This window comes from Balaenoptera musculus, chromosome 7 (assembly GCF_009873245.2).
Source record: "Balaenoptera musculus isolate JJ_BM4_2016_0621 chromosome 7, mBalMus1.pri.v3, whole genome shotgun sequence".
In the NCBI taxonomy this organism is placed as follows: domain Eukaryota; kingdom Metazoa; phylum Chordata; class Mammalia; order Artiodactyla; family Balaenopteridae; genus Balaenoptera; species Balaenoptera musculus.
The window spans coordinates 36011624-36039302 of record NC_045791.1 but is presented as its reverse complement, the minus strand read 5'-3'; the positions used below and the strand labels follow the sequence as shown (position 1 = coordinate 36039302).

The 27679-nt window shown below is 33.4% G+C and overlaps 1 protein-coding gene across 9 annotated transcripts in view; it reads left to right on the top strand.

Annotated features, from left to right (window-relative positions):
• PRPF40A (pre-mRNA processing factor 40 homolog A) overlaps positions 1 to 27679 on the top strand; it is a 56445-nt gene that overhangs the window by 10390 nt on the left and 18376 nt on the right. For 5 of the 9 annotated variants that reach the window (XM_036858639.1, XM_036858637.1, XM_036858636.1 and 2 more), the window contains 8 exons: positions 4353 to 4433; positions 5620 to 5650; positions 7469 to 7485; positions 20845 to 20955; positions 22333 to 22453; positions 22687 to 22740; positions 24334 to 24358; positions 25019 to 25390. In XM_036858639.1, the coding sequence (XP_036714534.1) occupies positions 4353 to 4433; positions 5620 to 5650; positions 7469 to 7485; positions 20845 to 20955; positions 22333 to 22453; positions 22687 to 22740; positions 24334 to 24358; positions 25019 to 25390 (812 nt within the window). The remainder of the gene's footprint in view (positions 1 to 4352; positions 4434 to 5619; positions 5651 to 7468; positions 7486 to 20844; positions 20956 to 22332; positions 22454 to 22686; positions 22741 to 24333; positions 24359 to 25018; positions 25391 to 27679) is intronic. The other 4 variants (XM_036858641.1, XM_036858638.1, XM_036858635.1 and 1 more) reach the window with 1 other exon arrangement.

Sequence of the window (27679 nt, the reverse complement as noted above, 5' to 3'; positions counted from 1 at the left end):
ACTTCTGAGGTGCCCACATGAAGATGTACACTTTTGTTTTCATATCCTAATAAAATTGGGCTGATTTACATTTTGTATAACTAACTTGCTGTAGCACTGATAGGATTGCTTTTATTACTGTACCTTTTTTTATAATTCAAATATCTAGAGTGATCAATGAATCATGCTTGTTTTTATCTAACATTAGACATTTTCTAAACTGGGATGCTAAGAATGACTGAGCAGATTGTGTGGTGCTCCCTAGTTTGTTTTTTGTTTTTTGTTTTTTTATAATAACCCTTTTTTCCCCCTACCCTTAGACTGCCCTTCCCGTCTTCCCTCTCCCCACCGGTAACCACTAGTTTTTGTTTTGTTTTTGTTTTGTTTTAATTAATTAATTTATTTATTTATTTATTTTGGCTGTGTTGGGTCTTCGTTTCTGTGCGAGGGCTTTCTCTAGTTGCGGCGAGCGGGGGCCACTCTTCATCGCGGTGCGCGGGCCTCTCACTATCGCGGCCTCTTGTTGCGGAGCACAGGCTCCAGATGCGCAGGCTCAGTAATTGTGGCTCACGGGCCTAGTTGCTCCGCGGCATGTGGGATCTTCCCAGACCAGGGCTCGAACCCGTGTCCCCTGCATTGGCAGGCGGATTCTCAACTACTGTGCCACCAGGGAAGCCCTGCTTCCTAGTTTTTACTCATTTTTAATTTTCTTCAAATGGGTGATTCTTAGAATTTTCAAGAGATTCTTCTTGATTTAACTTTTATCATTAAAAGAAGAGAAATAGAAACATATCACACAAATCGTTGGCCACTTTGAATAAAGCGATAAAGCGTATCAAGTTGTATATCTGAGTTACTTTTTAAAGGTGCCAAAGTGTCCATTAAATTTAGATGTTTAATATTTTAGGCAATTTAGCTTACATCTCACATATATGTCTTTCACCCTTAACCATTCTTTCTCTGTCTCCTAACAACTGAAATGCTTAATTACAGCACTTAATATATTTGCCAAAGTAGCTTAAATGGAAATTTATGAAGCTCTACAAGGTTATTGTAATTTTATAACGTGCTTCACAATAAGCTTAGTATGAGCTACCACTTTGTAGCTTTAAGAATGATCTGGCTTGTGGAATTTGTTGTGGCATTACTGTAGCAACTATGTTAAGAATTTGTCCCTATAACCATTTTGAACCAACATCCTGTTTTCATTGAATTTAAGATGTCATCATTGATGAGACACTCCATTATATTAGGTGCCCTGCGTGAGAAAAAACAAATGAGAAGTCTACGAATAAAGCTGGGATGCCAAAGGGCTATTCCCTCCGTGTGAAGCAAGAAGTAAATCTGCTATGGAAAAAAGGACAGCAAAGTAACTTGAATGTCTCAACTTTGTTTATTGGGCAAAAGGAGGGAAAAATCACTTCTGAGGATTTAAACCACACACCAATTCTCTCATAAGCTTGCAGTCTATATTCCCATTATCAGTGTGGTGTTAAAACAAGTAAATAAATAACTTAGACATTTTTAATGGTCTCAGGTTGATGGTGCTGCCAAGTGACTGGCTGAAGTCAACACAAATCCTCTGAAAGAATTCAACTTCAGTCAGATGGGTTGATACATGCATCTCCATATTAGGTGTATCCTAGAATTAATGAAAAATGGAAATCATAACATTTCCACAAAATAGATTCCTCAGGCTTTGGGAAACAGGCCAAATTCTTGTAATAGCTTTTCATAAAAACATAGTATTTTGCGTATTTATATTTTTGTTCTTTGGTTTCATGTTAATAACATTACAGTTTTGCTTTAGAATTATCTGTTTACTTTTAGAATATTCGGTTGTACATAATTTAAGAATCTTGCCAATTTTCGTCAGGTTAAACAAGCTTAACTAGTTGCTACCCCTCAGAATTTACAGAGATACAGAGGGAGAATTTAGCTTTTTATTTGACATTAAATCTCATTATATAACCGATACCATGAGTTCTAGTCTAAAGGCAAATTTTTGAGATGTTTTAAAATTTGAAGTGTGGGAAGAAGAACAATTGAGAGAACTTTGTCAAATTCTGTTCTTTAATGATTTTCAAATATTGTTTGCTGTGTCATTGCCTGGTCTAGTAAACATTTGTTATATGTAAGCTCTTTTGTGCTTTGGTTTTGGATGGGCTTTGATCACTGTGTGTCTTATGAAGTAGAGGACTTTAATTTGAAATTACATTTATTTGTACAGCCATTTGTACTGCTATCGTGTGGAAATGCTCTGTTGCATGATGGAGATTTTTACCCCCTTTTTAAATGTTTTTAATTCTTTTTTTAAGATTTAGCAGAGAATTCTTTTAATTTACATGTTTAGTTTTAAAGACATCATTCCAGAAAGTTTGAAAAGTAGAATGAAAAATAAATAACCCATATTCCATCTCCCTAATGTAACTATTATCATTTTTGGTCAATTTTATTCCAAATTTTATTGTATGTACATCTGTGTTTAAAAATTTTAATCGTAGTGTACACACAATTTTGATTATGACTTTTTTCTCTTAACATGGAGTCAGAAGCATTTTTCATGTTGCCACAAAGTCTTTGTAGCCATAGTTTTGATATTTGCTTAATGTGGAATTTCTTTTTTTTTTTTCTTTTAATTGGCGTATAGTTGATTTACAATATTGTGTTAGTTTCAGGTGTACAGCAAAGAGATTCGGTTATACATATATATGTGTGTATCTATATTCTTTTTTTGGATTCTTTCTCATAGTTTATTACAAGATACTGAATATAGTTCCCTGTGCTATACAGTAAATCCTTATTGTTTATCTATTTTATGTATGGTAGAGTGCATCTGTTAATCCCATACTGCCAGTTTATCCCTCCCCCCACAGTCTTTAATTCTTATGAGAAAATACTTTGATTCATTTTTCTCTTAAGTTTTCAAATTTCAGGTTCTCCATTTAGATTAGAAGTCTAGGTTTTGGACATGTTATTAGCTTTTGATTTTATATGCAGACCATTTTAATAGCAGGCCATTTCTCTCTGTTGCCCACCATGCTTCTCCCCATACTTACTTAGTTCTTAAAAGAATTCAAACATATTTGCTATTAGCCTAAAGCAGAATTGTGAGGGTGTATCTGTTGAGGGGAGAAGGGGAAAAAGCCTAGTTCTCATTCTGTTAGTTTGAGTTGTAGAGGCTTGTCACTGCTTTGTTTTCAAATTCTGTACTTTGTTTTTTTAAACTTATTTGACCTGTATTTCAGATTCTAGTCACACTTCTAGTCAAGTTCTTGTTCAGTGATGTTTAAACAGTTTATTGAATGTTTTGTGGAACAAAAAGGCTTTTTTGTTTTTTTCATCCATTAGTACCATACTACTTCATTTTAATGATAATTTAGCCGGTTTTGCTTCATGAGTTGACTTTCACAAGTAATAAACGTCAGTGTTCAAGTGTTTTCTACCTTTAGTAGGCTTTATATATTCCTGTTGACCAATATGCTTATTTCTTTTTTGTTGTTCCTATTTCTCAAATTGTTCATTTAATTTAAAACTGTTGAATAACTGGTTACCTTGTTCCAGTACCTATGATTGTTTTGTATAATTTTATCTCCCTTCATGTTTTCCTTAAATTCGTTCATATTAAGATTAAAGTTATGATGTGAGATTATACTAATATATGTGAACATTGCGTCAGAATCCTTTGGAAATTTATGTTAATCTTCATGATTTTTATTCATACTAAGTGGTGAAGATTGATTCATAGATTTGGATAACAGTTATTGGTAGATGAGTTTAAGCCCCCAAGTTAATATATTCTTTCCTCAGATATGCATGTGTGTATGTGCTTTATTAAGTTTTTCTTTATAAGAGAGAGCATAGATGATTTGAGTTAGAAAAGTCTGTTTTTTATGTATTTGTTTAAAGTCACTGAATTATAAGCACCTTTGAGCTAGAAGTTTTAAAAAGACCAGATGGCTATGAAATTATTTAATCAGATATTAAAAATCAAAGGTGAGAAACGCTGAAAAATTTTTCTTGCCTTGCTCCCAAGAAGAGAGAAAAACATGGGTGTTGAGTTAAAATTAAAAGGAAATTAATATTCTTAAATTTTAAGTTACAAATAACATAATAGTCTAAACTTTTAAATGTATTTGTTAAAATAATTATGACAATACATATAAATAATGACATAAGTATTAAAGTAGATCATTAAAAAAAATACTTCATTCATTCAACAAGCACTTACTAAGCATACTATTCATGTAGTATAGTATTCACTGGGTTTTAATCCTAAGTTGTACATATTAGTTTTAATAACCAGATAGATTCTTAAAATCCTATTAGGTGCTTTGGTCTTATATAGTAATCTTTTTTTACTTTTGTTCTAGATGCCTGGAATGATGTCTTCAGTAATGCCTGGAATGATGATGTCTCATATGTCTCAGGCTTCCATGCAGCCTGCCTTACCGGTAATCTTGTGAAAGTAACTGTTTTCTGTGATGTTTTGATTTCTTTTGTCTATGAGATAACATATGTATTTTGTAGGCAATGATGTTAGCTTTTTAAGTGCCTCGCAAGTACTACACGATGGGAATTACATGGACTTTTATTTTTAGTTTCTTGAATCCAGGCATTTACATTTTTTCCTATATTTATATTATAATTGTTGTACATCCTTAGTTATTAAATTAATTCTACATTAAACAAGTCTAGAATTCTAAAAAGCATAATTTGTTAGCCAGAAGCATTTTATTGCTCTTGTAGCATTCTAATCTTAAAGAGCAGACATTTGCTTTACCGTATACTAATTAAAAATTGATAGAATGTGATTTAATACTAGATCCTAAATTTAGAAATCAGAAGATTTCATTTGAAATCCACATTTCATGAGACTTCAGCTGTGGCACATTACTTAGAAAATCTTTGATTACTCTTATCACCCTTATTGGGTGGTATAGCAATATAGAAATCATTATGATATTCAAATTAGCATGACTTATTTATTAGTTAGTTATAATGAACAGATGTGGCATACTCCACTGGGGTAGGTTTGCAGTGTCGTATCCAAAACCCCTAGGGCCAGATACATTTCAAAATTTTTTTTGTATTATAAAGTAATACATTGCATATAGTGTATAATAATTATGTAAAAATTTCCCACGGGATCTTGGGCCGTGCACTTTAATTTCTAACACAATATTTCTAAAGCAGAACTTAAAGATACTCATTCTCATGTGGGATAAATAAGACTGTAAACAGTTCATGTCATTCAGGATAGGTTTTGCCACTGATGAGTTTTGGTGCCAAACTTAAAAAAAAAAAAAAGCTTGTTTTTCAGAGGTTTTTGGATCTTAGAATTGTGGGTAAAGGGTTGTGGATCTTTATATAACTGATAATTATATAAATAGAGCACTTAAGATTAAAGTGCTTCAGTAGGCCCAGATTACTGCAATTTTTATTTTTATTTTTTATTTTTTTTACAATTTATAACAAGCTCAGGGAACTGAGATCACTAAAACTTAACCAAGAATCTTTGAGTCAGCGGCTAGAGAATTGATACATAGAGGGGACTGATTGACTATGCTTTAAGAGAATCGTATATAAAATACGGTTTAAGCAAGGTGAATGTTACTGATTTCATTTTTATTCTTACAGCCAGGAGTAAATAATATGGATGTAGCAGCAGGTATGTATACCATTTATAGTGATATATATTAGACTTAATTTGGACAGTAGCAACCGTATTATAGTGAGGAATAAAACAGTGTCTCTTGGGCACTATAATCAGCTCCTGATTTTTTATTTTTTTTTAAGCAATGGAAAATGGAAATCCATAAGAAATTATCATAATTTTAGATTAGGAGTTCTAAGACCAGATTTGGTCTTCAGATATACTTTGGCCCACGTGATGTTTTTAAATTTTATAATTAGTTGCTAACATTTAAAGTCTGCAGGCTTACATAAAGATTGAATTTATCATTCTATACAAAAATTGAATTTATCTTGAAAAGTTGGATGATCTGAACTTTTATTATTTACAATGGTCTTTCTCAACACAGTAGATACTCAAAGAATATTTGAATGGAAAATTCTGGTTGAGTCCATATTTGTACTCAGCAAACATTGTGGAATGGGTAGCAACTCCATACTTCAGATATCGAGCATGTGCTCTCAGCCTTCTGGACTACTTCAGTCATTTTTCTGGTACCTGCTTGGTCCTGATAGTCATTGCAGTTTGTAAGCCCTGTGATAATATTTTTTTTTCAGCTGGTTACCAATAAGTGTTTATTATGACTAGTGTGACTTTAACATATAATAATGCTTCAGTTATACAAGAGTAAGTAATATTCCATGTAATTTAGTATTCCAGATGGTGAACTTTGTCCCATGATTATGCCAAAACATTTTTTCTTTTGAACATTATGGGTCGAAATATGTTTAAAATGCACTATGTGCTTTCCTGGAGGTTTATATGGGCCATAATTGATCTTTTTAAGATGTTTCACAGATTTCATTATTTAAGCTGTAATGTTGTTCTGATATATCAATACCTTAGAATAGTATTTTAGCCTATTTAGATATTTAGAGGTGATTACTATTACCCTAAATAATCCTGGAAAATTACCTTAAAGTTTTTTTAGTTACTTTTAAATGCTTTGACTCTATTATTGATGTTCCATACTAGCTTTTTTTTTGATTGCTCTCAGCATATATGTACTTAGTTTTGTTTCCTTTTTACAGTCTCTTGTTTTTTTTACATATAGTTTTAAGCTACTAGTTTCCTAAGTTAAAGATTATTCATATGAACTTTGTGACTAATAGGGATTTCCCCTTATGTCTTAAGATGGCTTTGATAGTAGTTTAGGACAGTACCATCTAATAGAACTTTCTGTAAGTGTAGAAATGTTCTGTAATCTGTAATGTTGTATACTGTAAACACAGCCACATGTAATTATTGTAATTATTGAAATGTGGCTAGTGCAAAGGAGGAACTGAATTTTAAAATTTTGTTTAATCTTAATTAATTTAGATGTTAGTTTAAACAGGGATATGTGGTGGCTAAAGGATTCTGTATTGTACAGCACATGTTTGGAACCTAGATAATTAAACTTGTTAGAAATCTAAAGCATAGAATCAGAGTTCTGACACATTACTGTACTTCAGCAGTATAGCAGAGAAACAGAAATTAGTTAAGATAAACATCTATTTAGCAAGAAAAGGAGAAACAAAAGGCAAGGGTGTGAATACTTCTCAGACAGCTCCTAAGTGAGTTTGCAGATTGAAAGTTCAAAGTGCCAACTTAATTCTGAAAGTGCTTTGCACTATCGATGTTTTTCTTGTGGGAAAGAGAGCAAATACATAGGTGATATGGGACAGTCTTAGGATATTTAGTGTGATGGGATGAGGAGGAAAAAATAGTATGAATAAATATTTTAACACTGTTAACTCAAGGAGAGCATGATTTATCACATTGTAATACTGTTCCAAAAAATTTTTTTTTTAGGTACAACATCCGGTGCAGTAAGTACCTTTAGAATATATTTATTTCATTATACTTCTTTAGCCTACTACGTTGATGCTTATTTCTGTTTTGAAGATTATCTACTAAGTTGAACCCTTTTCCTTTATTTTCTATGCCAAAGGTTGAAAATTTGTTTGAATGATTTATTTTAAAATCTGATTTTTGCGGGACTTAATCAGAGATATGGGAATCACCAAGGTTTTGTGTTTTTTTTTTAATTCCTTAAAGCTCAGTGAAGAGTTTATGTGTGTAATCTCATTTTATCAAAACAGTAGTCCTGAGAGGTAGCTGTTATTCTCATATGGTTGAGAAAATGCAGAAATCTGTGAATTAATTTTTAAGTATGTTAGTATTTTAAATTTAGGGTGAAAGACTTTTAATTGTGACCTGTATTTAAATATTTTAAACTTTTATCTTTTGCTTTAAAATTGAATGGTTATAAAATATCCATTTGGTATTCTTCCATTATGAGTGTCTCTTTTTGTTTTTGACTAATAATAGCTTCATGTTTTTCCTGCTTAGTTAAATAATATGGGCTCACTGGGAGGAAAATGAAGCAGACTTAAGTTAAAAAGAAGAAAGTAAATTACCCTAAGTTTTTCTACCATGAGGGAACCACCATGATTAATATTTTGGTTTTGTCAGTTGTCTGTCAAACTATTTTTTTTTCTCACTTAATTGAAATATCTTTTTTGTCATATATTAAATTCTCACATATTCTGACATCCATTTCTGGGTTTTCTTTTCCACTCTATTTCTAATTCAATATTACACCTTTTTCTGATTAGAGTAGATTTAATATTTAATAAGACAAGTCTTTCATGGTTTCTCTTTTCATTATGTTCTTTGCTATTTTCAGATATTAGCATATGAATTTCCCTGTCCCCCACCAAAAGCAGTCTTTAAATACACACACAGACATGCTCAAAAGGCAAAAATTGTCTTTTTATCTGGGGTTAATTTATTTCTTTCCATTTTAAGAGAACTGACATATTTATACTTTTCAAGTAAACTTTCCCATCCAAAAATATTGTGTATTTATTTGAAAACTTGCTGTTGTTTTATTCTTTTTTGGTTTCAGGTACACAAATTTCAGTTACTTGTGCTTTTCAGGCTTTGGTCATTATTATTGATCCATGGCGGTTCCCTCATTTTTTTTCCTTTATTCTTCCCTTTATTCTTTTTCCCTTTACTCCAGTCCACCCTCCCCAGTAGGTGCTTACTTCGATATATGTCCTAAGACACGTATATATTGGGAAAAGCTTATGAAATTTTTTTGTGTAGCTTTTTTTTGTGTGTTTTTTCTTTTTTTCTTGATCTTCATCCTTATTTTATAATTGGCATACAGTATTATATTAGTATCAGGTGTATAATGCAATGGTTCAGTATTTGTATACATTACAAAATGCTTACCAAAAATAAGTAGTTAACCCATCACCACACATAGTAACAAAATTTTGTGTGCATGTGTGTGAGGAGGACTTTACTCTTCAAAGATGTAATACAGTATTATTAACTATAGTCACCATGCTGTACATTTTATCCCTCATGACCTACTTATTTTATAGCTAAAAGTTTGTAGATTTTGACCCTCTTCACCCATTTCTCCCACACCCCCAAAGCATCCTCCCCTATGGCAATCATCAGTCTGTTCTCTGTTTCTATGAACTTGGTTTTTTTGTTTCGTTTTTGAGAATCTACATGTAAGTGAGATCATACAATACTTGTCTTTCTCTCTCTGGCTTATTTCACTTAGCATAATGCCTTCAAGGTCCATCCGTGCTGTTGCAAATGGCAAGATTTCATTCATTCTTTTTTTATGGCTGAATAGTTTTCCTTGTGTGTATGTGCATTTTATATATATCTTCTTTATCTATTCATTCATCCATGTACACTTAGGTTGTTTCCATATCTTAGCTATTAAAAATGATGCTTCAATGAACTTTTTATAGGAACTTACATACTATTTTCCATAGTGGCTATACAATTTACATTCCCACCAACAGTGTAGGAGGGTTCCAATTTCTACACATCCTTGCCAACATTTGTTATTTCTTGGTTTTTTGATAATGGCCATCCTGACAAGTGTGAGGTGAAGTCTCATTATGGTTTTGATTTACGTTTCTCTGATGATCAGTGATGTTGAGTATCTTTTTATATACCTGTTGGCCATTTGTATGTCTTTTTTGCCCATTCTTTAATTGGATTATTTGTGGTATTTTGCTGTTGATTTGTAGGAGTTTCTTATATATTGTGGATATTAACCCCTTATCAGATATATGGTTTGCAAATATTTTCTTCCATTCCAGAGGTTATATTTTCACTCTGTTTACTGTGTGGAAGCTTTTCAGTTTGATGTAGTCCCACTTGCTTTCTATTCCTAAACATGAGGAACTAGTTCAGAATTACTTTAACTTCCTTTTAGACTCCCTTACAATGAGTGGTGGTTTAAGGATAGCAAAACATGGTTCTAACCAGAACTCTAATGAACATTCTGTGTAATTCAGGCTATGAATATGTACCTGGCAAGAGAAATTCCTGTGTATTTAATCTGTGGTCAAGCAGATCCAAGAGAGCCACTTCCCTAGGTTTCCTCTGCTGTCCTCGCCATTCTTTTTGCCTTCTGGAGTCAAAAATTCAGGTATTAGTTGCCTTGACATTTATTAGAAGAAATTGACTGTTTGGATCTCTCTAATCAGTCATTCTGACAGGCTTTCTAAACAGAAATAGCTTTTTCTGCATAGCACCTGCTGCCAGTGCTCTGCAGGTTGAGGTGCTTACTACAGGCCTACCTCAGTTATTGGCTCAGTTCCACACCACTGCAATAAAGTGAATGTCAGTCACGAATTTTTTGGTTTCCCAGTGCATATTAAAGTTATGTTTACACTACACTGTAGTCTATTAAGTGTGCAATAGCATTATGTTTAAAAAAGCAATGTATATACCTTAATTTAAAAATACTTTATTGTGAGAAAATGCTAACCAACCATCTGAGCCTTTAGCAAGTCATAATCTAAAGATTACTGATTACAGATCACTATAACAAATATGATAATGAAGAAGTTTGAAATATTGTAACGGTAACCAAAACGTAGCACAGAGGCACAAAATGAGCAAATGCTGTTGGAAAAGTGGCGCTAATAGACTTGCTCCACAGAGTGTTTCCACAAACATTCAGTTTTTTTAAAAGGCAATAATCTGCGAAACACAATAAAGCTAAGTGCAATAAAACCATGTAAATGTGTAAAGTTGCCAGATTACAGCAAATTCAAGTTTTGCTTTTTGGAGATTTCTGGAATTTTTAAAATATTTTCAATCTGTGGTTGGTTGAATTCACTGATATGGAGGGCCAACTGCTGTAGTTCGGTCTTCTTTTAAGTCTGTTTTATGATAGAGTTTTAAATGTTCTCCACTAAAGGCTTGTGCATTCTTCATTCTGTTAGATTACAGATACTGTATAAGATTTGGAGCCATTTTGAATTTGTTGTGCTTTATGTTATCATTTTTCTATGTGCTTATCCAGCAGGCTTGCTGAACTCTTGTTGCTTAGTGAGTTTTCTGTGTAATACTACTACCCTCAAATGACAGTTTTGGCTCCTTCTCTTCTGGTCCTCATATTTGTGTCTACTATTATTGTTTCAGGAAGAACCTCTAGTGCTGTGGTGAGTGGTAGCAGTGGTAAACTGGCATCTTGTCTTCTTTCCTCTCCTAAAGGGAATAAGTTTAAAATTTCTCCATTAAATATGATGTTTACTATAGCTTTTTGGTATGCAATCTGTGTTAAGTTGAAGCTTTCTTCTATTCCCGGTTTGCTAATAGTATTCAATATGTACTTATTTTTTAAATTCTTCAATGTTTTTTTCCATGTCAACTAAGATGATCATATGATATTTCTTTTCTACTCTGTTAATCTGAAAGTACATGGGTAAGTTTTCTGACATTGCCATCTTTACATCACTAACATGAACCCTAGTTATTCATTATGTGTATTTAGCGGTATGTATATGTGCATACACGTGTGTTTAATTTCTTCTGAATTTAGTTTGCTAGTATCTTTTCTAGGTTGCTTGTTTCTGGAGAATAATCTCTCTTTTCTGGTCCTTAGAACAACTTAATAAATAACTTATTTCTTAATGCTTGATAGAACACAACTAAAAACTGACCGGACCTAACACTTTTTGTTTTTAATTAAAGTATAGTTGCTGTATAATAATATATAAGTTACAGGTGTGCAATATAGTGATTTACAATTTTTAAAATTTATACTCCATTTATAGTTATTGTAAAATATTGGCTATATTCCCCATGTTGTACAATATATCTTTGTAGTTTATTTTATACGAAACAGTTTGTACCTCTTAATCCCCTACACCTGTATTGACCCGCACCCTTTCCCTCTCCCCGTTGGTAACCACCAGTTTGTTCTCTGTATCTGTGAGTCTTCTTCTTCTTTGTTATATTCACTAGTTGTATTTTTTAGATTCCACACGTAAGTGATATCATACAGTATTTGTCTTTCTCTGTCTTTCTTGATTACTTACTCTCTTGCTCTTTTTCTAGCATCTTGAGTCCTTAGCTCACTGGTTTTCAGACATCCTTAACTGTGCTGCTTAAGTTTTTTGTTTTTTTTTTAATAAACTTATTTATGTATGTATGGCTCTGTTGGGTCTTTGTTGCTGCGTGCAGGCTTTCTCTAGTTGCGGCGAGCAGGGGCTCCTCTTCGTTGCGGTGCGTGGGCTTCTCATTGTGGTGGCTTCTCTTGCTGAGGAGCACAGGCTCTAGGTGCACGGGCTTCAGTAGTTGTGGCACACAGGCTTAGTAGTTGTGGCACACGGGCTTAGTTGCTCTGTGGCATGTGGGATCTTCTTGGACCAGGGATCGAACCTGTGTCCCCTGCATTGCTAGGCGGATTCTTAACCACTGCTCCACCAGGGAAGTCCCAGCAGGCAGATTCTTAATCATGGCGCCCCCAGGGAAGTCCCTTAAGTTTTGACATAAAGAATTTTTGTTGTCATTCAGCTCTCAATATCTTGTTTTCTTTTTTCCTCATTTGATTTCTTTTTTTATTAGGTATTAAGTGGTTGGTTTTTTTGGTTTCCAGATGTCAGATTTTTTTTTTTTCCGAATTGAATTTTTTTCTTTTTTTTTTTTAGAGAAATTTTAGATTGAGTGCAAAGTAGAGCGTTCCCAATACCCCCTATCCCACATACATACAGCATTCCCTTCTATCAACATCTCTCCCCAGAGTGGTACATTTACTACAGTTGATGAACATACATTGACACATCATTATCACCCAAAGTCCAGTTTGCATTAGTGTTCACTCTTGGTGTTATGCATTCTATGAGTTTGACAAATGTTTAGTGACGTGTATCCCTCATGATAGTGTCATACAGAATAGTTTCACTGCACTAAAAGTCCTCTGTGCTCTGTCTCTTCATCCCTCTCCCCATCTCCACCCACAACCCCTGCAGCCACTGGTCTTTTTACTGTCTCCATAGTTTTACCTTTTCCTGATGTCATATAGTTAGAATCATACAGTATGTGACCCTTTCAGATTGGCTTCATTCACTTAATTTTCCTCCATTTCTTTTCTTTGATAGCTCATTTCTTTTTAGCACTGAATAACAAAATAATTATAATAGAGGTGAATAATATTTTGTTGTCTGGACATGCCACAGTTTGTTTATCCATTCAGCTACTAAAAGACATTTTGGTTGCTTTTAGGTTTTAGCAATTATGACTAAAGCTGCTAAAAACGTACAGGTTTTTGTGTGGACTTAAGTTTTCAACGCATTTGGGTAAACATAAAGGAGCACGATTGCTTGATCATATAGTAATAGTATATTTACTTTTGTAAGAAACTACCAAACTGTCTTCCAAAGTGGCTGTACCATTTTGACTTCCCACCAGCAATGAATGAGAGTTCCTGTCGCTTCACATCCTCACTAACATTTGATATTGTCGCTGTTGTAGATTTTTTTGCGTTTTAATAGGTGTGTGGTGCATCTCATTTTAATTTGCAACTCTGTAATAGTGTATGATGTTGAGCATCTTTTCATATGCTTACTTGTATCTATGTCTTTTTTTGTTGAGGTGCCCAGATTTTTTACTCTTTTTACAGATTTAATTTTATTTATTTTTGGCAGCGTTGGGTATTTGTTGCTGCGCGCAGGCTTTCTCTAGTTGTGTCGAGTGGGGGCTACTCTTCATTGCAGTGTGCGGACCTCTCCTTGCAGTGGCTTCTCCTGTTGCGGAGCACCGCCTCAAGGCACGCAGGCTTCAGTAGTTGTGGCTCACGGGGTCTAGAGCGCAGGCTCAGCAGTTGTGGTGCATGGGCCTAGTTGCTCTCTGGCATGTGGGATCCTCCCAGACCAGGGATTGAATCCGAGTTCCCTGCATTGGCAGGCGGACCCTTATCCACTGCACCACCAGGGAAGTCCCTACTCATTTTTCTTAATGATAAGTTTAAAGAGTTTTTATATATTTTGGTTAACAGTACTTTAACAGATGTGTCTTTTGCAAATAATTTCTGTTTGTGGCTTTTTGCGTTCTTTTAACTGCATTTGGCAGAGCAGAGGTTTTTAATTTTAATTAAGTCCATCCTATCAATTGTTTCTTTCATTGATCATGCCTTTGAGAGACTTATTTTTTTATAAGGTATACCTTTTTGCATTATGATCAGAAAGCACAGTCTATAAGATGTTGATTCTTTGCAGTTTATTAAAGCTTCCTTTATGTTCTATGTCAAGACCAATTTTAGGATTTTTTTTTTAAATTTTATTTATTTATTTATTTATGGTTGTGTTGGGTCTTCGTTTCTGTGAGAGGGCTTTCTCTAGTTGCGGCAAGTGGGGGCCACTCTTCATCGCGGTGCACGGGCCTCTCACTATCGCGGCCTCTCTTGTTGCGGAGCACAGGCTCCAGACGCGCAGGCTCAGCAACTGTGGGTCACGGGCCTAGTCGCTCTGCGGCATGTGGGATCTTCCCAGACCAGGGCTCGAACCCGTGTCCCCTGCATTGGAAGGCAGATTCTCAACCACTGTGCCACCAGGGAAGCCCCAATTTTAGGAGTTTTTTGTGCTGATAATTTAAAGTTATTTTGTTTTTCTGTATCTTGGCATACCTTTCATCTAAGGAGAGGGGTATATTAAAATCTTTAACTTGAAGAGTGGGTCATCTTTTTCTCCCATATTTTTCTGTTTTTGCTCTGTATTTCAAGGCTCAGTTGCAAATAAATGCATATATGTTGAGGATAATTTCTTTATCTGTTAACTCTTTATCAGTATACAACCCCTCTTTCTATTTAGGTGGGACAGATAGTTATTATAGTTATTTTTATTTCTTTTTACCTTGTAAAAACTTGTTATATTGTAAATAGAATATTTTTCCCATTTTTATTACAAGTTAGTTATTGTCATTCAAAAATTTTTGTATGTTTATCTTATAGCCAGCTAGATTACCAGAGGCACTGGATAATTAGTTGTTGGGGTTTTTTTTATTTGAGTCTTTAGCAGTAAAGACAAGAGAATTTATCTCATTCCCAATCTTAATACAAGTCATTAATTTTATTGCCATAGTGTATTTGTCGAATTATAGTGATTGCAGACTTATGTTTTGGTCATGATTTTAATGGAAGTGGCTTTAGAATAATTTTTATTGGTCTTTGCTAAACTATCATTTAAATGTTTTTCTCTTTATTATTGTATTATTTGAGGATTTTTTGTTTTTATTTTTTGAAGACTTATGAATTGTCATGATATTCAGGACGTAATTTGATCGTACCAAGTCTATTAGTGTGATCATGTGGTGTTTTCATTTTTCAATTTGTTAATAGAAATACTTTCTTTTATAGATATCCCAATATTGAACTACCCTTGCACTTCTACAATAAATTCTACTTTGTCAGAGTGTATATACTGAGGATTCTCTTGGCTTTTATTTAAATTCTTAACATTTATATTTATAAGTAACATTGCCTGCTTTTCTTTTTTTGATACCTTTTCTGTTGAGTTTTGTAACTGATAAAGAGCTTTTCATCTCTTTCTATGATCTGAAGTAATATTGTAGTCCTCTGTTCTTTAAAGGTTGCATAAGGTTCTACTATAAAATCATCTGGTTAGGTATCTTTCAATTGCGTCTATGGTAATTGGAATATTCAAGTGTGACATGTTTCTTCTGGGTGAATTTTGATGAAGTAGTTTGGGAGGAAATCATTTCCTTGAAGTTTTGAAATTGGTTGTGAATCTGTTCTATGTCTGTGGTTATTTTCCTTCTTTAGAGTAGTGAGGGGATTTTTCTATCTATCTTAGTGTTTGGATTTAGTCATTTTTTTCTCTTTCAGTTTTGTTCAGTTGAGCTTATACATTGTATAAATGTTTACATTTTGAGTTTGAATGTACTGAATTAATTCACAACCCAATGGTTGACTAGCTTTTTTGAATCTGAAAAGTATAAGCTCTCTTGATAATTGCTCTCTTGATAATTATATATGTGCATTTGTTTTCCTTATACCCAGGTTTTTGTTTTTGGGGTTTGTTTTGTTTTGTTTTTGCCTTTCAGATACTTTCAGTATGTATTGTGCTGCTACATCATTTGTTACAGCGTTTTGCTTTTTTTATTTAGTGCTGCATCTTAGACATTTTTCATTATATTAAAAATAGACCTGTATAAGAGAGTTTGTAGTATGAATGGACCATAAGTGAACTGTCATTGGGGGGTTATTGATTTATCTCTAACTTGTCACCACTATTAGTAATCTGGTAGAGACTATCCTTGTACAGTCTTTGCAGCTATACAAATGGGATTTTGTAGAGTGAAACTTCAGGATCAAGAGATTATGTTTGCATTTTTGATTTGATAAGAACTACTAAATTGACCTTCAGAGAAATAATACTAATTCTATTCCCAACAGTAGCATAAGAGTACCCTTTTCTTCACACCCTTTTAACATTGCATACCGCTGCTCTTTGTCATTCATCTGATGAGCAGAACGTTTTCATTTTAATGTGCACTTTCTTCATTTACTAATGAAGTTGAACATCCAATTATGTTATCTGTATTGAGTTCTGTTAGTGGCCATGTTTATATTTCCATTAGAATGTCTTTTCTTATTGATGGTAACAGAGTTTTGTATGTTAAGGGCAATGATTTTTTAATCCCTTGTTTTGTAAATATATACTTCCAGTTTATAGTTTGTAAAAATGTTTACTTTTGGTTTATTGTCCAGAACTGCCATTTGTGTCATCAGTTTTTTATTAGTACAATAAGTGTGTCAGTAAGAAAATAGTTTTGGGAATGGTGTCATCTGTGATGAAAGTGCAGAGTAATACTAAGGCTCCAAAGCAATGAATATCTTAATAACTCCTGCAGTGCCCCAAAGCAACTAACCTTAAGGTTAAAAGTAATGTCCTGGCTTTAGCTCATTTAGAATATACATTTGTCTTTGTTAGGTTTTTCCCAGTTTTGCAAAGGCAGTCTAAGTCTTTGATAGGTAGCATTTGCTTACTGCTCTAGAGAGGTCTTATGTTTAAAAAAAAATAGTAATTTTGTAGGAAAATAAGTCTTATTAATAGACTATGCTAATATGACTATCAGTACTTAATAACTACTTGCATAGGTCATATTTTATACTATGAAGATAACTCTCCAGTTGTTAATTGTTGATATATTCTTTATGCCACTCTTCATCTTAAACTCAACATTCAGATACATTTGTTCTTAAATTTTTCTTTTAAAATATTAATTATTAGTTTTGGCCAGAAGCAAGACATATTATAATTTTACTTTATGTTGCAGATCAGATATTTCTAAGGAAAAAGAGTGAAAAATTTATCAGATAAATTACTTTTCCACTCCAAAATTGACTTTTATAAGTGAATTTGATGTATTGCTTAAGACATTTGTACAGAATTTATATTCCTGTCTGAAATGATTTCATTTCTATTGATGCAAACAGTTGGAGCCTTGATCCATAGTAGGACCTTAGTTTGGGCTAGGACAATGTTGTAATGAACTTAAGCTAGCTATGTTACCATGGTCATGTTACTTTACTTTCTTGTGCTCCATTTTCTCTTCTATAAAGTGGGGATAATAAATGGTACCTGTCTCATAGGGTTATTAAAAGAATTAACTGATAATTGATGCACAGCAATTAGTACAGGGCTTAATACTAAGTAGTTGGCCAGAATTCATCTGTTCTTATTGATAATTAGACTGTCCCTGAATACAAGCTTGAAACAGTATTTCAGGGTGGGTAAAATGTGTTTTTTTAGAGGCAGAAATTACTGAATTGTTCTAATTTTATCATTTATTTCCTGAATCACTATGAGCAAGTTGTTAACCCTCCTAAGCCTTGATTTTTTAATTTGTAAAATGCGGATAATGGTCTTACCTGCTTTGTAGTACAGTTGTAAAATTCAAATAAAGTAATAGATAGTGAATACTAAATTGCTTACTATTTGTTTTACTAGTTTGTATACTTCTCTTCTCGTTTTTGGTCAAGTGTACATAGTCCCTTTCTTTTTCATTCCATTATCTCATATGTTTATTTCTGGTGAACTTCCTCTTTCCTTGATGCCTTTAGCAAATGTGACTTGGGAAGTTTAAATATAATTTTGGAACTTATAGATTTCTTCTTAGTGCAATCCTGAGTTGGTACTGAGTTCATTTTTTTTTTAATAAGAAATGCAGACCTCTTTATCTATCTTAATAACATCACTTAATTTATGAAATAAAGCATTATGCATACAATTGAAGAAGCTTCCATATATGTCTTACTGCACCACTTTTTCATTATAAGATGTTAAAATAGGTGAATAACAGCAAGCTAAATATTTTTCAGCAGTTACTTAATTTTTGCTCCAGAGAGATTATAGTTGTCATATTCTGCAGAGGTACTAGAACAAGTTAAGGAATTTAAATACACCTTTGGAATTATCTAATCATCCTTGTACATCATTCAGAAATCTGTTCTGTAAGATTCTGTAAGTGGTCGTGTCAGACTATTTACAGAATGGTCTTAACAAATCTCTATAGGAAGGGCCGTTTTGTATTAAACAACCCAAATTTGGTCAAGTTCTTTTCTGTGAATTCTAATGGCGTCTGTAATTCCTTCACTTAACTCTAGTTCTTTTTTCAGAAATTACAGAAAATAATCATCTTACCTCATCTACTTTTGTTAAAATTACATTGATTTATGTCCTCCTTAAGTCGTCTATTCTTGTTCTCCATCCCCACAATTTGCAAATGTTCCTTATATAGTTTTCAATTAGCATATTTCAACATTTAACACATCTGAAATTGGAATGCATTCTATCATCCATGAGGTCCTATGATCTTCATTCTCCAGGCAGCAGTTATCACCTAGTTGTGCATGACTGAACAGTAAAAGTGCCAACATCAGAAGACTGAATGTCAGTGGTTTGCAAGAAAATCCTAGAAATAATGGCACAACACTCTTTTATCAGCTAGGAATAAAATGATTATGTGAGAGAGTAGGAAAAGCGATGAATCACATGTGTTTAGCCACATTCCCAAAGCAGAAATCAGAAGTAGATCTGCTCCATTACTCAATAAAGTTGATAGGGAGGGAAGAAAGGTAAGCCAGTTTTAAATAGGTAAGGAGAAAGTTAAGAACCAGTAGCAGTGGTTTTCAGTTATTTTATGGCTTGTTTTGTTTTGCTTTTAAGAAATGCTGCATTATTAGTAGGATTCTTGGTACGCAACAGGGGATGGATGGTATTGTGTGGAAATATAATGGACGTTAGCAACTTGGATACAATAAGGGGTCTGAGTGTAAAGTTTAAGGAATAGATTAATTATTTTATTTGCCTATTTTCCTTTTTATGTATACATAGGAGTGATAGGGGATAAAACCTAAGTCTAATAAGTAAGAATAAGTCCTTTCAAAAAGTTTAACATAAATCTGAGTGATAAAAAATGTGATGGTTTGACAGTGATTTTACCTTTTCTTCCTTAGAGGAATGTACAACAATCTTTTGTTTTAGATTTGAAGAAATTTGGTATAGATCATTTTTATAACCCTTTTTTGAGCATACTTTAGTCTGAAAAATCTGGTGCCCAGAAGTGGGCTTAGTACCTTTGATCTCATCCAGTAATTCATTCATTCATAATTCTTTGTAAAACTGCTTTTTAAAAACCACTTTATTAAGGTATGATTGACATACGAAAAGCTGTACATACTAAATGTGTATGACTGGATGATTTGAGGAATAAATACACATCCATGAAACTATCACCAAGACCATAGACATCTATCATCTCTCAAAGGTTCCTCCCAACCCCTTTTATTATTATTATTATTATTTTGTGTTTGTGCACGTGTATATATGGTGACCTTATAAAACTCTTAACCAACCTTTTATTTATTTATTTTCTTTATTTTTTTGGCTGCGTCAGGTCTTCGTTGTGGCGCGTGGGTTTCTCTCTAGTTGTGGTGCGTGGGCCTCCCTCTAGTTGTGCTGTGTGGGCTCTGTAGTTTGCAGCATGTAGGCTCTTTAGTTGTGGCCTGCGGGCTTAGTTTGCCCTGCAGCATGTGGGATCTTAGTTCCCTGACCAAAGATAGAACCTGTGTCCCCTGCATTGGAAGGCAGATTCTTTACCACTGGACCACCAGGGAAGCCCCTTAAGCAACCTTTGTTTGAGCTATCATGTCTGTTGATACTTGAGGTCTTACTAACGACTTTTGGTAGTTTCTTAGTAGTTCTTTTGGACCCCGTTAGTGGATTTATATTCTGTATCAAACTAGTTTCATGTAAAACTTTATCTTACTCATCTTGTGTTGAGGCATTTGTATTCACATTTTATCCCTGTTAAATTTCACCTTGTTGATTATTAAGTTCTGATTGTCATGCAAAGGCATCCTTTCTAATTTTGATGCCTGCATCTTTATGGCATGTCAGTTTAGAACTTTGTCCAACTTGATGTAAATATTCTTTGGGTTAGAGTTGTTGAGCTCATGATCAATCCACCTATACTACATTAGCATCTCGTTCATATATTCTTTTTTATCCACAAGGCATAGATTTGTGTTGCTGAAAGATTTTCTTATGTGTAGTAGTTATAAGCAGTCATATCCTTATAATTCTGAGACTGTAGAATGGAGAGAGATCCTAAAACCTGAACTGATCCATGCTGCTTTTGAGGTACTTTAAAAATATTCTATTTTCAGTTACCTCCCTACTTGCATTGATCAGTTATTCTAAATAACTGTCAAAAGTATGCCCATTTTATACTTTTAATTTCTTCATATATTGCTTTGAAACTAATGATACTGATATTTACTGTCAGTGGCACTGTTAAATAATTTAAATCTTTTTATAATTATTTTTCTTTAGAAATCAATGTGGACTGAACATAAATCACCTGATGGAAGGACCTACTACTATAATACTGAAACAAAACAGTCTACTTGGGAGAAACCAGATGATCTTAAAACTCCTGCTGAGGTAAAAGTTTGAGGACTGGAATTTGAGATTAAATAGATTGGGTCTTTTTTTTTTTTTTTAGGATTTTGGTGAGTATTTGGCTTTCCAAAGAATAATACTACTTATATCAGAAAAGGATGCTACAAAGGCATTCAGAGGAGAAAAGGGTTTTTACAGTCACACCAATCAGCAAAAAGACAAAATTCATTCCCTTCTATAGGCAGACCAATTTTGTTTACTGATATTTACCCCTGCTCAGGAACCTTTGTCAGGTGGTATCAATTTAAGAAACGTATTTAAAGAATAAATTGGAAGAAAAAAATACTCTCTCTCTGCTTGCCCTTTATTTGTTTTCCTCTTTATAGCAAACCTGAGTGATTTCAGATATCTTCTACTGGGTTCTTACATTTTTCCAGTGGGGCTAGGATAATGGAGATGAAGTTAAATTACAAATACAAATACTTCCATCTTTTAGAATGGGAAATTGTCTCTTTGGAAAATATCCCCCCCCAGCAAAAGTATGTATATTTCATTTTATGTTGTAAATTTTACCATTCAAAATATACAGATATGAAAATAAGATTGAAGGAATAAACTAAGTAAGCAATGTTACCTGTGGTTTAATAAGGAAGTCTGGAGTCCTAAGTAAGAGCTGATCTGGCATTTCAAAGCTATACTTGAAGGTTTTTCCTAGTAGGCAGCATATTCTTTTTTTTCCTCCTCTTAATTAAGAATTTGAGGAGGTAAAAATATTTTCCAGGCCACCACACTAATTATAGAACAGCAGTACTTGGGAGGGGAAGTTGGCAGATGATAAAATTTTTTATTTATCCCAATACTGACATAGATATTTGCCCAAGACACTGATTAAATTTGAGTTTTCAGTAGCATTCTCATTCCACCCTAACAGGTTCTGTATATTAGGTTTTAAGTATATCATACTTACAGTGCTTCCTTACATAAGGTAGTTCACATAGGTTTGTAATAAATTGCTTGTGAAACTGAAATCTAAGCATAACCAAATCAGATTTTGGTTTCTCCCAAATTTTATGTTTTTCCTACTTGTATTAGTATTTGAGAAGCCTGTTTGTGAAATATGGATGGTGATTTTTACCTATGGTGGGATGTAAATGGCAAGAGCACATAGGATTTGAAATTCATATAGACCTGGTTTTGAATCTTATCTTTGCCCCTTAATAGGTACATTACCTTAGACAAACATAATATATTCAAATAACTTAACATTAGTTAGTAAGTATCCTATAGTTGGTAGCTTATATTACCATCTCGCAAGCTTTAGAATTGTATGGGTTGATAATATCTAGTAAAAACAGTGATGTGAATGATGAAAGATGCTAAGTATATTACTGTTAACTGAAGGTTTTTATTTTGCTTTAGCAACTTTTATCTAAATGCCCTTGGAAGGAGTACAAATCTGACTCTGGAAAGCCTTACTATTACAATTCTCAAACAAAAGAATCCCGCTGGGCGAAACCTAAAGAACTTGAAGATCTTGAAGGTAAAACAGGGAAAGATAATTTTTAATGTCACTTTTTTATGTATATATGCCATTCACATTGGAACAGTCCTTCATAAATAGGATTGTTCAAAGGCCTTATATTTTTTAATTAAGTGATTAGAACGTTTTAAATGGTGTAACAGTTTTATGGGCTCTTATTTTCTTGTTGCTCTAGAACTCAGTTCTATAGATTTTAAATAGATTTTTATTTGATTTGATTCCACTGAAACTAGGATACCAGAATACCATTGTTGCTGGAAGTCTTATTACAAAATCAAACCTGCATGGTGAGCTGCTTTGATAATTCATTTTCTGTCATTATTTAACATTTTAAGAGTATGTCACGAATGTTCACTAACCATAATTGGATAAATCTGCAGTGAGGAATCTCTAATTCAAAGAATTCCTTTCATTTAAGGGTTATATTATAAATGAGCTTGTAGCTTTTAACATTGTACTTTGACTTTCTTTTTTAAACAAAAAACCTCATTTACCATTGGAAAATTGAACAAAGACATCATATACGATATTTCTAAAGACAGCTATGAGTGTTGGTGCACACATGGAATATGTGACTTAACTCAGCAGATAGCAGAGAACCTTGAACTCTTAGCATTTTAAATTTTGTTAATATATTGTGAGACTCTACATTTAATGCTGATTTTATTTTAGCACAACATTGCAAAATAGCCTTTATGTTTATTATGGGAGAATTAAAGTAAATAAAATACCATGCCTCACTTACAAAAGGAGAATTTTCCAACATCCTCAACTATTCAGAATATCCCTGAGAATCTAGAAATACTACCTAATATAAAACCTAGGGCTTAAAATAGCAGGGATTCAGAGTAGGAATTGAGAATTTAGTTCTTTTACTCTTCTAATAGAATCTGGTGTCATAAACTATTGGCTTAGAAGCAACAGATTATAGGAGAATGGGGCTAATAAAGTAGTCTGCAACGTGTAACGACTTCCGACAGGAAAGAGAGAATAAAAATTTCTTAAAGGCACTGTGGTCTTACGTCTATTTACCTTTTCCCTGTGTCCCCTCATTAGCTTGGATGGTCATTATCCGAAATATTTGTTAATTCGTAATGATAACCCCTTTAGTATGTTTTGTCAGCCATACTAAACAGATTTCCTTTAAAAGGGGATAAGTGTTAAAAATATTTTCATAGAGTTAAGCTTATATTATCATTTACATGGAGCACCTCATTCCCTAATAATGCTGAATAGATGAGATATCTTTGTTACCCCTAAAGAAAAATTTATTTTAACTAGAATGAAAGCTGAAATATTGAGTGCAGATCTTTAAAGCTCAATTTATACTTCTATACTAGCATTGGCTAATAATAATATTGTAGATAGGTAGATTCTGAGTTCATTTATGTAAGAAATATCAAGCTCATTTCTGATATAACCCTATTACAAATAGTTGGTGTGCATAACTATCTATCTACCTGTCAATGCTAGTATATATGTGCTGGAATTTCATAACATACATTTGACCCCATTTTGAATTTAGTATCTTTAAAAAAAACAAAAAACAAGTAGTTTTATCCCTGGGGAAAATACTATTTTATTCCAGAATTATGCAGATACTTTCAGGGAGTTTTTGCAGTAGCCAACAGCCTTTGAGAAAGTAACACTGTTGGAAGAAGCTTTCCTAAAACTTGCTGTTATTTAAAGTTTGTTTTTATTCTTTAATTGCTGCCCTGGAATTTACAGAACCTTTGCTCTATAAATGTAGTGATTTTTTTTTTTTTAAAGGGTGGTAAATCTTACTGTATAGAACTTTTATCTCCTTTTAAAGTCTGTTTTCATTGATTGTATTTAAAAAGCTATGTAGTACGTAACTGTTCTTTTTTTCTCTTTAATAGCAATGATCAAAGCTGAAGAAAGCAGGTAAGCAGTTTTGGACATCAGTACATATTTACAAATTTAGTATCTCCTATAACATCCTTGTTTTAACTGTCTGTATAAATAGTATTTTACATGGTAGGCCTGATAGTTTGATGTCTTCAGAGGATTTCGGGTAGGGAAAGAGATGTTTACTCAAGATACACACTTGATGCTTTCCTAGACAGTTACTAGAATTTGAACAGCATCCTTAACAAAAACTGTTACAGAAAAGTCCAAAATTTGATTTGAATTAATTTGGGAACGGATGAAGTATTGTATCAGTATATCTCCCTTCCTTTACTCAGGTTTTCCTTTTAATGGGTGAAATGAAATTAATGATATAGGTCAAATTTTATGGCATAATACAATCTGATAGGACATTTTGTAAATGAAAACAGTTATTGGACTTTTGGAAATGCAGATTGTTGCATGAGTGCCTATCATACATTATCACGAATGTTTGCTGAATTAAATCAGAGTAATTCAGTTTCATACTGTGGTTTTAATCTTTTTGAATGGCTTAATAGTTCGGCAGCACTGCCGTTTTTCCCTTATACTAGTTTCTCTTATTCATTTGATTTTATGATAATTTAAAACTAACTTTATTTGGCTTTGTGATTATTCATAATGAACTGACTAGCTTTCTCTTTTTTAAATATATAGTAAACAAGAAGAGTGCACCACATCAACAGCCCCAGTTCCTACAACAGAAATTCCAACCACAATGAGCACCATGGCTGCTGCAGAAGCAGCAGCTGCTGTTGTTGCAGCAGCAGCTGCAGCAGCAGCTGCTGCAGCTGCAGCCAATGCAAGTGCTTCCACCTCTGCTTCTAGTACTGTCGGTGGAACTGTTCCAGTTGTTCCTGAGCCTGAGGTTACTTCGATTGTTGCTACTGTTGTAGATAATGAAAATACAGTAACAATTTCGACTGAAGAACAAGCACAACTTACTAGTACCCCTGCTGTTCAGGATCAAAGTGTTGAAGTGTCTAGTAATACTGGAGAAGAAACGTCTAAGCAGGAAACTGTAGCTGAGTAAGTTTAGTAACTTGTTTTCTGCAAATCAGTACCAGACTTCATTAATATAAGAAATTGCTGGTTTAGTCAGTGGCCATTAAGTGTTTAATAAAAGCTTTTTGAGAATCAAAACATAAGCCTTTAGATAATGGATAATTTTTGAGATTTTTTGTGGGGTCATGCTTTCAAACTATTGCAAAACTAATCCACACAAGTTTAGGAAGCAGAGCTGGTGATAGGGTAAGAGACAAATTTGAAGGAGTGCCAAAAACCTTAGTAATCAAAATGCAGTATTTTAAATCAAAATCAATGCAAAAATCCCATGATTAATAAAATAAAATTTTAAGTAAAGACAGGATCAGAATTACTGATTTTCTTTCTATTTCATTCTGAAATGTGGCTTACTACAGCACTGCAGGGAAGTTGCTGTAGTTCAGTATTGAACAAACAAGCAAAAATCAAGTAGACAAAAATCAAGATAACACTTAACAGTGTATAGGAAAACTGTTAGTGAGGTTAAATTGGTACAACTTTTTAATAAGGCCAAATAGCTGCATCTCTAAGTTTACAGTTTGTATGTACCCTATGATCTAGTAATATTTCATATGGCTGTGCTTTTTATAGCTATAAAAAGTAACCTTGAGCTGTGCTTCTTGATTTTAAAGATATCCACATATATTAAAAAAAATGTTAATCATGATGTCAAGATCCAAACACGATCACCCATCTTAATATTTAAGTATATTGATTTCATCTTCCTACCCCCTTTTATAAACTTTTTTGATTATTTTTAATGGTCATTTTCCAAAGTATGAAAATAGCTTTATAATTTTTTCTGATGTTTAGAAGTTCAAAAAGATATCTATATAGTATATTTGAAGGCATAAAAGAGTGACAGTTAACATTTTAATTATATCCTTCTTCCTATTTTTGTGCATTTAAAATATGTGCATATTTTAAATTTTAAAAATATATCAGAGACGTCTACATCAATAGAGATCCATACCCTATCGTGTTGAATATTAATTATTATTTATATAATTCAACATAATATTATTTATATATACATTAATTTAAGTATTCTCCTACTGATAGACATTTAGCCCTTCTACAATAGTATTGTTTACATCTTTTCATACCTATTGTATTTTTTCACAATAACTTGTTTTTCACATTTTTAACAAACAACTGTTTTCTGCTTCCTTTTTTGTTTCCTTATTATAGTGCTTGAGTCAGTATAATAAACTTGATTTTAATTACTTTGAACATAGATCATTTACAGCTAGTAATTTTTGGCTGTGCTCTTTACAATATTTTTGATGATTTTAAATAAATATTCCAAAATAAGGTTACTTGATTCAGAGGTTATGAATTAATTGTATTTTTTATTAGTGTGTATTCCAGAATATGCATTCAACTTAAAGGTGGGGGATGGGGTTTGCTTTTTGATTTGTCTTTTCCTGCATTCTCTTCTATAAAGGAAGAAATGTTACGATTATACAATTTTTTCATAAAGATCCCTCAAACAAGTACAGTTGACAGTTCTTGGGTAATTCTTTCTGTTTGAGATCAGTGTTAGGCAGACTTCTTCATAAACCTTCAAAGAGTAAATACTTCTGGTTTTGTTGGTGATACAGTCTGTCACAATGACTCAATTCTGCTGTGGTAGTATGCAGTCAGCCATAATCAGTATGCAAACTCTTGAGCAGGGCCATGTTCCAGTAAAGCTGTATTTACAGAAATTGGCAGCAGGCTGGATTTGACCCATGGGTTGTAGTTTGCCAATCCCGATTTAGATTGATCTCTACATCTTTTTTATATATATATATATATATTTTTTAAATTTATTTATTTATTTATTTTTGGCTGTGTTGGGTCTTCATTTCTGTGCGAGGGCTTTCTCTAGTTCTGGCAAGCGGGGGCCACTCTTCATCGCGGTGCGCGGGCCTCTCACTATCATGGCCTCTCTTGTTGCGGAGCACAGGCTTCAGACGCACAGGCTCAGTAGTTGTGGCTCACGGGCCCAGTTGCTCTGCGGCATGTGGGATCTTCCCAGACCAGGGCTCGAACCCGCGTCCCCTGCATTGGAAGGCAGATTCTCAACCACTGCGCCACCAGGGCAGCCCTCTTTTTTATATTTTACGCACACTTGTCCAAATCCTATTATTAAGACACTAAAATGAGGATGCTGAGTAAGTTTTATAAGCCATTTGAAAGTATTGTGGGCTAGTGAAACTAGTGTTGTAGTGTAAATGTTTATTTTAGCCTTTGTACAAGGTCTTAATAACCGAATGTTAGAGGAAAAAA